Source organism: Bos indicus, chromosome 18, assembly GCF_029378745.1.
Source record: "Bos indicus isolate NIAB-ARS_2022 breed Sahiwal x Tharparkar chromosome 18, NIAB-ARS_B.indTharparkar_mat_pri_1.0, whole genome shotgun sequence".
NCBI lineage: Eukaryota > Metazoa > Chordata > Mammalia > Artiodactyla > Bovidae > Bos > Bos indicus.
In genome coordinates this window covers 43,464,443-43,478,497 of record NC_091777.1, presented here as the reverse complement: position 1 = coordinate 43,478,497, position 14,055 = coordinate 43,464,443, and the positions used below count along the sequence as shown (strand labels likewise).

Below are 14,055 nucleotides of genomic sequence, written 5' to 3'. Positions count from 1 at the left end.
ACTGAAGGGGTGAAGTAGGGAAGGTACATCAGCACCATAAGGTTGTCAGGAGGAAAAGGGTACTTTTTAAAATGGCATTATTATTTAATTATGTTATTTTAAACAAATGATGTTTGGCTTTAAGTAGGGATGATGAAACACTTAGGTTGAAGTTGTAAAGTATGGGTAGGGCTGTAGAAGACTATAAATATTATAGAGGGAGAGATAATATCATTATAAAATAGTGCTATATAATAATGTTTTCTTTATAAGAAGCCTTTTTTCTTTTTCAGAGCTTTAAAGCACAGATCATACCACAGTTCTATGTCAGAGGTCAGCAAACTCTGCCAAATGATTTACTATTAAACAGATCGTAAGTTGGGTTTCATGGTGCATGTATTTTCTAACAACTATTTAGTGCTGCTGTTGTACCTCAAAATTAGCCGTATACAATATGCAAATGACTGGGTATGGCTGTGTTCCAATAAAACTTTATTTTTACAAATATGGGTGTCAGGCCAGATTCCAAGCAAGAGCTGTCAGTTTACTAATCCCTCTTCTAAATAAATTACCACAGAAAAACAAGGTGAGCCCCATGTGCAATTTAAAATTTTATGGCAGCTACACAAAAAAATAAGCAGGTGAAATTCATTTTAATATTTTATTTAATCCAAAATATCCCAAATATCATTTCAACAAGTAATCAATATAAAAAGCTATCAATGAGATACATTAAAAAAATACGTCTTCAGAGCTGTTGTATATTGTACACTTAGCATCCTCGTCATTACAAGTGCTCAGCAGCCACATGTGGCTGGTGGCTACCAAACTGCACCGTATGTTCTGGATCTTCTGTGCTGGGATTTCTACAGCTATCTGGAGGTTGGCAACAGAACTGGGATTTGGCTCTTGAAAAGACAGGGGATATAATTATGCTGCCTCTGGGAGACAGGACAAGGGATTAAAGCTTTTGGGAAGAAATATGTGGCCTCGGACACTAGCAGCTGAGGTAGCCCGTGATTCTAGGGCCATGTAACTAGACCAATGATACAGTCAGAGTAGCTCCACCGCCAGTGCAGTGAGTCAATGCACATGCAAAATGCAACTGCCGTTAAGAGAGCTAGTCTTTAGCACTTAGACTGTATCCGAATTTAAAGCATATATGGATGTGAAAGATAGCTGGGTAGCAAGGAAAAAAAAGCCTCAAAAATTAAATTGAATTTTTAAAAAGATTAAAACAATCTAAATGCTTTTTCAGTTACCTCTGTCCAACACAGTATAATGCTAGTCACCAATAGTTTAACATGTTACTAAGAGGCAATCATAACCCTTATTTTAAGCCTGGGGAAATTCTTCATTATTTAAGCCCAAATTTCTAAGTGATTAAATCAACATTTCCAAATTAAGAATGGACATAACTTTTTGTTAATAAAACTTAGAGGCAAGTGTTTTTAACAAAAAATTTATTACCAAAATACAATATTAAAGTCAATACATGACAAACTCCTGTAAAGCAAAATAAATTATTCTAACATTGTACAGTATTTCCAAAGGTAGTTAAAGAAGCGCTAAGACCTTGCTTCGCTGTTTATTGAACAGATAAACTGTTCTACCATGAACACAATCCTAGAGTTTTAGGCGTTAAGGCATGCAGCTTGATGTGCAGGATAATTTTACAAAATGCAAATCATCCTATTTTAATGAGATACAGTGTCAGAATTAACTGTAGTCTTTACATGTCAGTGTTTCGGAAATTTTCAGACTTTGGCTATAGAAGCAATGCCGTAGTGTTACACAATACTTATTTCTTAAAAAAATACATGTATTCATGTCCATGAATATCAAACTCAAATTTCTATTAAATATATTTTATAGAATATTACTTAGAGCACCTTGCTGTACAATAAAAAAAGATTAAATAAGTGTCTATGAAAACTAAAAATATAGTAAGTCTCAAAGAGAAGCCTGCTTGTCTCTGTCAAGCCAAGTACATTGCAGGAAGATACAATGTAAACGTAGGTGCCCACCATTCGCTTTGTGAGAAGAGACAAAAAAAAAAGAAATAGTAGCAAAGCCACTGATAGCTACCTCGAAGGACCAAAGATCTAGAATAAAGGCTTCAGTCAGTGTCACTACACTGCGCTGGTTGGACTCAGAGCTTGAAGTCTACAGGTCAACTGGAATACAGGCATGGTACTGTTAGAACACTGGGGATACCAACCATATTCGGGATTACTAGAGAAAGAGAAAATGATAGAGCCCTGATAAAATATTATTTATAATGATCAGAATGCATCATCTTCCCCCTCCCCACCTTTGCCTTATCCAGTAAGTTTGTTTTAAAAACTATGCTCACTACCAAATCTTAGAATTTAAGTGTTCAGCATGGAAAACACATACTGAGTTTTCTATAACAAAAGATCGAGTACCAGTAAATGTTATTCCTATACAAAGAGAATTCCTGCTGATTATTTTAATACCTATCTCTTCTAGAATTAAAATTGCATATTTAGTCTTCATCAGTACTTTTAGAAATACTCAATTGTTCTTGGTGGAGACAGTTAACTTAAGGCTTGTCACAAAACCATTATGGGAAAGTACAAAACATTTTTGGTGTATGGTTCCTCCTACAGGCCAGGAGAAAGCTTTTGGAGATATTTTAGGCTAGAGTCAGATGAATATTTAAGACTTTTGAACTTCTGGGTTAATTTTTTTCCCATGAGCTAGGTAAAATTTAAATTTGTGATTCCAAATGGAAAATTTAACAACCAATGGAAGTGGTTTAAGGAAATGAAGAAAGTTAATTCAAAAATTCATTGTTGAAATTTTGGGAACGTTTTTTAGTTATTAATATTTTCCAAATGATTATGTAAAATTAAAGCCAAGGAAAATTTATGAAACAAAAAAACTCTTCTAAGGTTGTCAGTTTTCAGAGTAATAGATTTTTATACAGAAACACTGAGCCAGAGCCACCAGTAATGAAAAATCTGAGTGAAAACAATATAATAATAATGGAACCATTTAAAATGTATCATTTGAATTTGAAATAAAATTTCACTGTGTTTTAATCCTGAAAACAGGAGAAAATGAGAAAACCGACTGTATGGGGTCTTTTTTTTTTTTTTTTCAGAGGCCTTCCTCAGGAAGCTCTGAGGGAGACCTCTTTATGGGGGAAGAAGAGGGAAACTTGGATGGCCTGTATGGGGTCTTGAGTAATGCAGTTTAGTATATAAGAATTCATCTTCTCTTTAAAAACCAGATATCAGAAATGGATTAACTTTCACAAATAAATTAAAGCTACCTAAATTAAACAGCTGCAAAGTTACAATCAATTCTGTTTGTTCAAATATCACCATCAAATGAGATTTAAAAAAAAAAAAAAATCAGACAATATTTCAAGTGCCTGGCCCCGCTTAAGTAGTTCCTAAGGCTATCTGAAAAATGTTAATTCATTTGACTCAAACCTGGACTTTGGGAAGAGAATTCTTTCCTAAAATGTGTCCATTGAGTATCCTACTCAAAAACTTCCGTTTCACTGTTTTCTAAGCTTATGAGAGTCACAGCCTTAGCTCTAGAGGATGAAGAGTCAGGTTCAGAAAGAGCACCATGAAGATGGCTCAGGGCATGGTGCACCGCCGCTTTCTGATTTGTAGGCAGAACTGACATTAGCAGAACAATGCACACACAATGATCAGGGCTACAAGAGCAAACCAACAACTGCTATCTTCACCCTTTGAAATACGCTCGAATACAAAATGTGTAATTAATGAGAAGATTTCATCTATCTGATGGCGCGTTTTCACTGGCTTCCCATGTGTCCTATTGCACAACAAAAAAAAAATGCAATTTCCTGGATAGGAGAAACCCAAATGTTTTTTGTTATTAAAAGTTTTAGAAAAACTTGGATTTTTTTACTATATTTTAGCCACATTTGGTTATACTTCGTATGCTAAGTGTAACTAAATAAAAAACTAAAGGAAATAAAATCTCAATAGTATTACTCATTTGAAGGGGCTTCTGAATTTCATCCCACTTCCCCTAAATGATTTTTATTTAACAGTTTAAACTATTTCCAAGGTCTCATGGCTAGACGCAGTTGCCTACTTCGTTGTTTTAACAGACTTTTTTAGACAGCAAGCTTGGCCTAGTTTAGAAGAGCGGATTAGAAGGCCTAGGTAACTACTGAGGAAACTGGGGTTTCTATCCACACTCTGAAAAGAATCTCTGAGAAGTGCACTGTGCTCCACGTTTTTATGAACCTTGAGTTTTGATTTGAGGTCGGTAGGAATTCACCTTTCTCCTCTTTTGCTCACAAGACATTCACTGTAAATTTAAGACAATAATTTACTTTGTAAATGGTTACTTATAATCTAGATTTGGATTTAGAGATCTCTTTTCTTTCTAAAGAGTAAAGTATTAATATATCTCAGGTTGAGTGTAGATTTATTCCTATCAATCTGGCGAAAGATTTGGATCGATCATCTCAAAGCCCTGTAATAATCTTTTTTTTCTTGTTGATACCACAAACCCTCAGACACTTGCCTCCCATTTCTCACAAGAGGCCTGTCATTCATGTTAAAATTGAGAATAAAGAAAACTAAGGTCTGCTTAAGACTGTGACACTTTAGTTAACAGTATGTTTTGGAATAGTTCCTGAAAAGCCCCTTCTTAACTCTTTTGCTTGCATTTCTACACTATAATAAGCTTTTAATAATAAATACACTCAAACTAAGAGGTAACAGAAGGTTATTATAAGGTTATATCTTTGCTGCCTCCTCAACCCACTTCCCCTCACTCAAATGCTTAAATATTATTACCCCTTATCTATTTGGAATTTCTTTTATTACATTACAAATTTGGTTCCAAAGTACCATCTGTCATTTCCTCAAGAATCACACCAACTATTTCTTCTGTGTCTAGTAAGTTGCTGGACAGCACGAAGGGCAGACTGCAGTTTAAAGGAGTCTTCCTCGGCTGGTTTCCTCTTTGGATAACAATTCCATCTAATTTGTGTTTAGAGTTGTGTTGTGGTCCTTATTCAGGATGATGTTTACAATTTCACCCTCATGCTCTTTCATATGATCCAAGAGATTCTCTTTGCTGGTAGATTCAAAACCACATATACAACAACAGAAGAGTAGAACACAGTACTCCACGCCAGGAGGGGCCAGACTGGAGTTTTTTGAGGTATTACTTGCAGGGCTTAGCTTCTCATTCTCGTTGGGACCTCTGACTTCATTGGGAGCCTGGGGAATCAGCTCTGAGGATGACACCAAATTTTCTGAACTTCCAGAAGTGAGAGAATCGGCTCTTTCTTCATTGCTGTTTAATACCATCTTTCCAGAGGATTTCCCCCGAATCCTTAAAACACATCAAACACTGAGTTGGTTATAATGTAGACTAGTAGATTTAACTCTAACTTTACAGAAAATATATAGATATGCAACAGTAATTTATTTATATGTAACAGTAAGATCAAATACCTGCCACTTTGTGAAATTGCATCATTAATAGCCTTGTTCACTTGTTCGTAGTTGTAATTTTGGTCACTGGCATGCTTCCACATGTGAGACTTCAAAGAAGGAGGATGGCTGCACACATACCCACACAATGAGCATCTGAAAAACCGAGAAGGAAATCAGATGACCCCACAATTTCATAACAACTGTTAAATTTGTTCTCCTGAGGACTTACTAGATGTCACATTTCACTGAATCTAAGATGCCACTGATTATAAGAGACATATTGATATCAGAGGCTAAAATGTCCTAGTGCAGATCTCTCAGAATCAATGAAATAAAAGTATTTTACATTATAAAGAAATGATAAGAGTCAGGACACAAACATCTCAAATTACTTTAGCTATTAAGTATTTGGAAAGATTTTCTAACATACTAACATGCTAAATCTTTGCACTAAATTATTTAACCACACACATACACAAAATCAATTCTCTATACCACTTTATTTCTTAAGAAAGCAAAAAGGAATTAAATAATTTTCAACATTAACTCTGTGCTTACTTATAAATTCACAGGAAATGTAAGCAGTAGTCCTGAAATGCTTCAACAATGTAGATTTCATAAGTAAAACAGATACTTATCTTAAAGTTTCTAGTCCAAGTAACAACTGTTTGACATAATTGGGCACATTCAGTAAAATCTGAACTGAATAAACTCCTCTTTTCCTTCTGTACCCAGTTCCTATCATTGACATCTCGCATCAGTATGGAATATTTGCTACAACTGATGAACCAATATTGATACATTATTATTAACTAGTGTCTACAGTTTATATTAGGGTTCTCTATGTTGTACAGTTCGATGTATTTTGATAAATGCATAATGCCATGAATCCATCATAACATCACGCTGAATAACTTCTCAACCTTAAACACCTTCTGGCACTCCGCCTACTTAGCCCTCCCGCCCTAACCACTGGCAGTCACCAATCCTTTTATTGTCTCCACAGTTCTGCCTTTTCAAGCATGTTGCACATTTGGAATCATACTGTATGCAGCCTCTTCAGACTGGTTTCTCTCCCTTAGCCATTTGCATGTAAGTTCTTCCATGTCTTTTCAGAGCTTGAGAGGCCCCTCTCTCCATCGATGAATAATATTCCACCAAGCTACCACATTTGTTACTGTTTTCCATTTGTTGTTCTTGTTCTATTATTTCCTTCTACTCTTTTTCTGCCTTTTGTGGTTTTCACTCAGCATACTATATGATTCAATTTTTCTCCTTTCTTAACATGTCAGTTATACTTATTTTTTTACTTTATATTATTGGTTTCCCTAGTGTTTGGCAAATACATTTACAGCTAACCCAAATCCACCTTCAAGTAACACTATACTGGCTTCATGGATAGCTCAGGTACATTATGATCAAATAAAGACATCTAGTTGCTCCCAAGTTTTGTCAATTATGAAAAAAGCTTTTATTAAACATTCATGTGCAGGGTTTTCTGTGAATATTAGTTTTCATCATTTGTGTAAATAGTTAAGAGCAGAATGTTTATCTTTTTAGGAAACTGCAAACATACTTTTAAACAGTCATTTTTATTAAACACTTAATTACCAATCTAACAAATCAGGTAACTTACCTGAACTCTTCACCACCACAACAAGAGAGTCAGCAGAGGGGTAACAGGACCACTTTGAGACATGCCAGAACATTCTGTTCTTAACAAGGTCTGCTCTCAGGATAAATTATTTAACCAGAGCCTAACCTACTGGAGTTTTATCAGAGCATAACTGACCTGAGGGAAAGAAATACTCAACTCCAGGACATTCCAGCTATCTTGTCAACCAGGGGCTGGGGAGGGAGGGGGCTGAGAAGCACAGTTGACAGCCCAGAGGCACAGGCTCACTAAAAAACTGAGACCTAGGCATGGACTACAGAACATTTTCCCTCCCTTTACTTTTAACCATCACATTCCTACTGACAGCAGAGCCTTTTACCCAGTACATCATGCCTGATTATCACGAAAAAATTATAAGACATACTAAAAGGCAAAAACCAAAGCTGAAGAGACAGAGCAAGCACATGAACAAGAGTCAGATATAGCAGGATGCTGGAATTATTAGACTGCTGATTTAAAACAACTATGATGAATAATTCTAAGAGCGCCAATGAATAAAATACACAGCATGGGAAAACAGATGAGTAACAAAGATGAGAGACGGAAATTCCAAAAAAGAACCAGAGGGAAATCAAAGAGGTCAGAACCCTATAAAATGAGAGAAAAAAAATAGATAATAGAAATTCGGAGTCCTATAATGGGCTTATTAGTGGACTGGATACACTTGAGGAAAGAATCTCTGAGCCTGAGGATATCACAACAGATAGAAACCTCCAAACCAAAAAGCAAAAAATAAATAAATAAATAAAAGGACTGGAAAAAACAGAATACACAACTACAAAAGGTGTAATCTATGTGTAATGGGAATACTAGAAGAGAGAAAGGAACAGAAGAAATTTATTTTAAACAGTAATGACTGAGAAGTTCCCTAAATTAACATCAGATATCAAACCACAGATACAAGCCTCTCAGAGAACACCAAACAGGATAAACGGCAGAAAGACTACACGTAAGCCTGTCAGTTTTGAACTACAGAAAATAAAAGAAAAAGAAAAAAGGAGCCAGAGGGAAACATAAGCAAAGAAGAATTAAACTTCTCAGAAACAATGCAAGAAAGTAGAGTGAACTATTCAAAGTGTTGAGAGAAAAATCAACCAAGGTAGAGTTATGTACCAGCAAACTTACTCTTCAAAAGTGAGCAGAAATAAAGACTTTCTCCAACAAACAAAGTTGAAGTAATCTGTTGCTGGTAAATCTGTCTTGCAAGAAAGGTTAAAGAAGTTCTTTAGAAAGAAGGAAAATGATCAAGTTCAGAAATGTGGATCTACACAAACAAAGGAGAAACGTCACACTGCCGCTGCTGTTCAGTTGCTAAGTTGAGTCTGAATTTTTGCCATGCCGTGAACTGTAGCCCGCCAGGCTCCTCCGTCCATGAAATTCCCTAGGCAAGAATACTGGAGAGGGTTGTCCTTGCTCCCTCCTGGGGATCTTCCTGATCCAGGGATCAAACCAGTGTTTCCTGCATAGGGAGGAGGATTCTTTACCACTGAGCCACCAGGGGAAGTCCCAGATAAGGTGTAAGAGAGGGTAAAATAAAAGTTTTTAATTTTAATTGATCTGAGAGATAACAGTTTGTTTAAAATAATAATAGCAACAATATATTCGATTATGTATGCTTATGTATGTGTGCACCACGTGCGTGCACGCGCACACACACACACACACTCTCTATGTATAAGTGAAATGAAAGAAGTAATGCAGATAATGGAACAGAAGAATGAGGTTATTTTATTATAATGTACCTGGGATACCCATGAAGCCAGTAATGTTACTTGAAGGTGGATTTGGATTAGCTGTAAATGTGTATGCCAAACCCTAGGAATCCATTAATGAAAAGTAAAAAAAATTAAGTACAACTGATATGCTAAGAAAGGAGAAAATGGAATCACATAACATGCTCAATGAAAACCACAAAAGGCAGAAAAAGCATAAAAGAAAAAAATAGAACAAGCACAGCAAACAGAAAACGGTAACAAATATGCAACTATAATTTCAACTATTATCAATCATCATTTAAACGTCAATGGTCTAAATACACCAATTAAAAAATGGAGATTGGGACTTTCCTAGTGGCTCTAAGTCACTTCAGTCGTGTCCGACTCTGTGCGACCCCATAGACGGAAGCCCACCAGGCTCCCCAGTCCCTGGGATTCTCCAGCCAAGAACACTGGAGTGGGTTGCCATTTCCTTCTCCAATGCATGAAAGTGAAAAGTGAAAGTGAAGTCGCTCAGTCTTGTCCGACTTTTAGCGACCCCATGGACTGCAGCCTACCAGGCTCCTCCGTCCATGGGATTTTCCAGGTAAGAGTACTGGAGTGGGGTGCCACTGCCTTCTCTGTCCTAGTGGCTCAGGGGATAAGAATTGCCTGCCAATGCAGAGGACAAGGGTTCAATCCCTGTTCTGTGAAGAGACTCCACTACAACGAGAAGCCCACACCACACAATGAAGAGTAGCTCCCACTTGGTGCAACTAGAGAAAGCCCGCATGCAGTCCCAGTGCAGAGCCCAGCGAAGACCCAGCACAACTAAAAATACAGAAAAAGACAGAGATTGTCAGGCTGGATCAAAAACAAGACCCAACTATATGTTGTCTATAAGAAACTCTCTTTATAAAGACACACATCAAATGCATAAAGAATATCTACAGTAAGCCTATAGGTAACATCATACTTAATAAGAAACTAAAAGCTTTCCTGGTAAGTTTAAGAACAAAGCACAGATGTCTTGTCTCACCATGCCTGTTCAGCATCATAACTGAAGTCCTAGTTAATGCAATACATGTGCGTGTGTGTATACATGTATACAGTTTGTTCATGTGTCATCTGATTGTCTACACAGAAAATCTTAAAGCACATGCCAAAAAACTCCTAGAGCTAGGAAGTAATTATATCAAGATTGCAGGAAACAAGGTTAATATATAAAAAAAGTCAATTGCTTTCCTATATTCCAGCCATAAACAAGCAGCATTTGAAATTAAGAACATTTAATCCCACTTACCTTAGCAGTACTGAAGACAAAATACTTAGGTATAAAACTAACAAAATATGTACAAGGTCTGCCTTTATGAAGAAAACTACAAAACTCTGATAAATCAAAGAGTTATAAATGTAGAGAGTGTCTATATTCATGGATAGGAAGATTCAATACTGTCAAGATGTTAGTTCTTCCCAACTTGATCTACAGATTCAATATTATTCCAATAAAAACCCCAGCAAGTTATTTTGTGGATACTGACAAACTGACTCTAAAGTTGACATGGAAGGCAAAAGATCCAGAAGAGCCAACACAATGTGGAAGGAGAAGGACAAAGTTGGGAGTGTGCCACCCACATCCATGGAATCAATAAAAGATGAGTAGTCACCAAGGTCTGAGTCACTGAGGGGGAATAGATAGGTGGGGTTCAGCTGACTTTTTTAGGGCAGTGAAACTCCTCTGTATGATACTGTAATGGTAGATACATGTCATTATACATTTGCTCAAATGCACAGAGTGTGCAGTATCAAGAGTGAACCCAATTATAAACTGCAGACAGCATTACAATGACGGGTCAATATCGGCTCATCAATTCTCACAAATATACTACTCTGGTGGGGGATGCTGATAACGGGGGAAGCTATGAATGTGTGGGGCACAGAGTATATGGGAAATCTTTGTGCTTCTGCTTGATACTGCAGTGAACCAAAACTGCCTCTAAAAATTAACCTATTAAAAATAAGCTGACAGTGGGGCTTCCCTGACGGTCCAGTGGTTAAAGCTCTGCATTTCCACTGCAGGGGGCATCAGTTTAGTTCAGTCGCTTAGTTGTGTCCAACTCTTTGCAATCCCATGAACTGCAGCACGCCAGGCCTCCCTGTCCATCACCAACTCCCGGAGTCCACCCAAACCCATGTCCATCGAGTCGGTGATGCCATCCAATCATCTCATCCTCTGTCGTCCCCTTCTCCTCCTGCCCTCAATCTTTCCAGCATCAAGGTCTTTTCAAATGAGTCAGCTCTTCGCATCAGGTGGCCAAAGTACTGGATTTTCAGCTTCAACATCAGTCCTTTCAATGAACACCCGGACTGACCTCCTTTAGGGTGGACTGGTTGGATCTCCTTGCAGTCCAAGGTGGAGAAGGCAATGGCACCCCACTCCAGTACTCTTGCCTGGAAAATCCCATGGACGGAGGAGCCTGGTAGGCTGCAGTCCACGGGGTTGCTAGGAGTCGGACACGACTGAGTGACTTCACTTTCATGCATTGGAGAAGGAAATGGCAACCCACTCCAGTGTCCTTGCCTGGAGAATCCCAAGGACAGGGGAGCCTGGTGGGCTGCCGTCTCTGGGGTCGCATAGAGTCGGACACAACTGAAGCGACTTAGCAGCAGCAGCAGCAGTCCAAGGGACTCTCAAGAGTCTTCTCCAACACCACAGTTCAAAAGCATCAATTTTTCGGCACTCAGCCTTCTTCACAGTCCAACTCTCACATCCATACATGACCAGTGGAAAAACCATAGCCTTGACTAGACGGACCTTTGTTAACAAAGTAATGTCTCTGCTTTTCAATATGCTGTCTAGGTTGGTCATAACTTTCCAAGGAGTAAGTGTCTTTTAATTTCATGTCTGCAATCACCATCTACAGTGATTCTGGAGCCCAGAAAAATAAAGTCAGCCACCGTTTCTCCATCTATTTGCCATGAAGTGATGGGACCAGATGCCATGATCTTAGTTTTCTGAATGTTGAGCTTTAAGGAGAGCTTTTCACTCTCCTCTTTCACTTTCATCAAGAAGCTCTTTAGTTCTTCTTCACTTTCTGCCATAAGGGTGGTGTCATCTGCATATCTGAGGTTATTGATATTTCTCCCGGCAATCTTGATTCCAGCTTGTGCTTCCTTCAGTCCAGCGTTTCTCATGATGTCCTCTGCATGTGAGTTAAATAAGCAGGGTGACAATATACAGCCTTGACATACTCCTTTTCCTATTTGGAACCAGTCTGTTGTTCCATGTCCAGTTCTAACTGCTGCTTCCTGACCTGCATACAGGTTTCTCAAGAGGTAGGTCAGGTGGTCTGGTATTCCCATCTCTTTCAGAATTTTCCACAGTTTATTGTGATCCACACAGTCAAAGGCTTTGGCACAGTCAATAAAGCAGAAATGATGAGATATTAATTTTTTTCCCTAAAGGCTTACTATTCCAGTGACTAAATAGCCTAGCCAGCTTCTTCGTATTTAACTTAGTTTGTACCTTTAAAGTTCCAAAGACCTTTATATAAAAGTTTTTTTTAAATATGAAGTTTTTATAAAAATAATATACATGGCATTATTTACTATTATTCTTTTAATCTACTATAGAAGTCTGTTTTCCAGCACTTTATTCAGTATTCCTGCACTGATAGTCCTAAGTGAGATTGGTGTATATATATAGTTTTCTGTTGCCCTTGCCAAAATTTAGTATCAATATTATTCTAATTTTATAAAAAGACTTTGAAAGCCTTTTTATAAAGGCTTTATATTAAAGAAAAAAGAAAAAAACTTCTATAAAAAGGTGAAGGGCTTCCCAGGTGGCACTAGTGGTAAAGAACCCGCCTTCCAATGCAGGAGACATACGAGGCACAGGTTCAATCCCTGGGTCGGGAAGATCCTCTGGAGGAGGGCATGGCAACCCACTCCAGTATTCTTAGCTAGAGAATCCCATGGACAGAGGAGACTGGAGGGCTACAGTCCATAGGGTCTCTCAAGAGTCGGACATAACTAAAGTGACTTAGCAGGCATTGCCATGTTCTTCATGGGAGGTTTATTTTAGGAACACAGAGAACTTAGTATTAGGAAATATATTATAATAAATCATTATTTGAAAGGATCAGAAAGAGACAAGTCATTTTCACTGATGTTACTGTAACTTAATCCAAAGAAGTTCAATATCCATCTTAAGAAAAATTTTTATTATGGACAACTGAAGCAAAAACTAAGTAGGAAAGTATAATGAATCTCCATTTCTCAACTCCAGTAATTACTGACATTTTGCTCATCTTGTTTCATGTAATCCCTCAAATTTGCCTGATTTCTGCAGAAATGGTTTATTTGAATGAGGATCCAAATAAGATCTATAGAGTTATCCCTGGGTATATGCAGGGAACTGGTTCTAGGACCTCCCATAGATATCGAAATCTGAAGATGCTCAAGTCGCTCATGTGAAATGGTTTGGTTGGCACACATCTTGAACTCTTTTAATATGTAATAATTCTTTCTTTTCCCCATCCCCCTCATGCCATTCGTATGCTGAAGACTCCAGGTCATCTGGCTCCTAGAACATTTCACAAGCTGTACTGATTACTTTCTGTTAGTGTCATGTTTCTATATTCCCCACATCTTTTTTTTTTTTTGTAAGCAGTCAGAAGGCAATGGCACCCCACTCCAGTACTCTTGCCTGGAAAATCCCATAGATGGAGGAGCCTGGTGGGCTACAGTCCATGGGGTCGCTAAGAGTCGGACACGGCCGAGCGACTTCACTTTCACCCATTGGAGAAGGAAATGGCAACCCACTCCAGTGTTCTTGCCTGGAGAATCCCAGGGACGGGGGAGCCTGGTGGGCTGCAGTCTATGGGGTCGCACAGAGTTGGACATGACTGAAGCGACTTAGCAGCAGTAGCAGTGAGAGATCTAGAAAAGTTTCTAAGCCTTTGCACTTGACATTTGGGCTAGACAATTCTTTATTGTGGGGGCTGCTCTGAGCACTGAGTGCATCAGTGCATCAGAGCATCACTTTCCTCTACCCACTAGGTGCTGCTAGCATCTTCTCTTCCTCTTGTGAAAACCAACAATATCTCCAGACACTGCCAAATGTCTCATCTGGGAACTATGATGTAGAGGTTTTATCAGATTCAGGGTTAGTTTTTTCCATTTCTATTCTTTTTCAAACATAACTTGATGGGTACAGTTGTGTTCCCTACCACATTTTAGG

At 38.1% G+C, this 14,055-nt stretch overlaps 1 protein-coding gene across 3 annotated transcripts in view; it reads right to left on the bottom strand.

The window, feature by feature from the left end:
- Positions 1–626: 626 nt before the first annotated feature.
- Positions 627–14,055, bottom strand: part of ZNF507 (zinc finger protein 507) — a 42,983-nt gene continuing 29,554 nt past the window's right edge. For 2 of the 3 annotated variants that reach the window (XM_019979518.2, XM_019979519.2), the window contains 2 exons: positions 5,463–5,597; positions 627–5,340 (listed from right to left, as the gene is read on the bottom strand). In XM_019979518.2, the coding sequence (XP_019835077.2) occupies positions 4,983–5,340; positions 5,463–5,597 (493 nt within the window). In that variant the 3' untranslated portion in view covers positions 627–4,982. The remainder of the gene's footprint in view (positions 5,341–5,462; positions 5,598–14,055) is intronic. The other variant, XR_011561527.1, reaches the window with a different exon arrangement.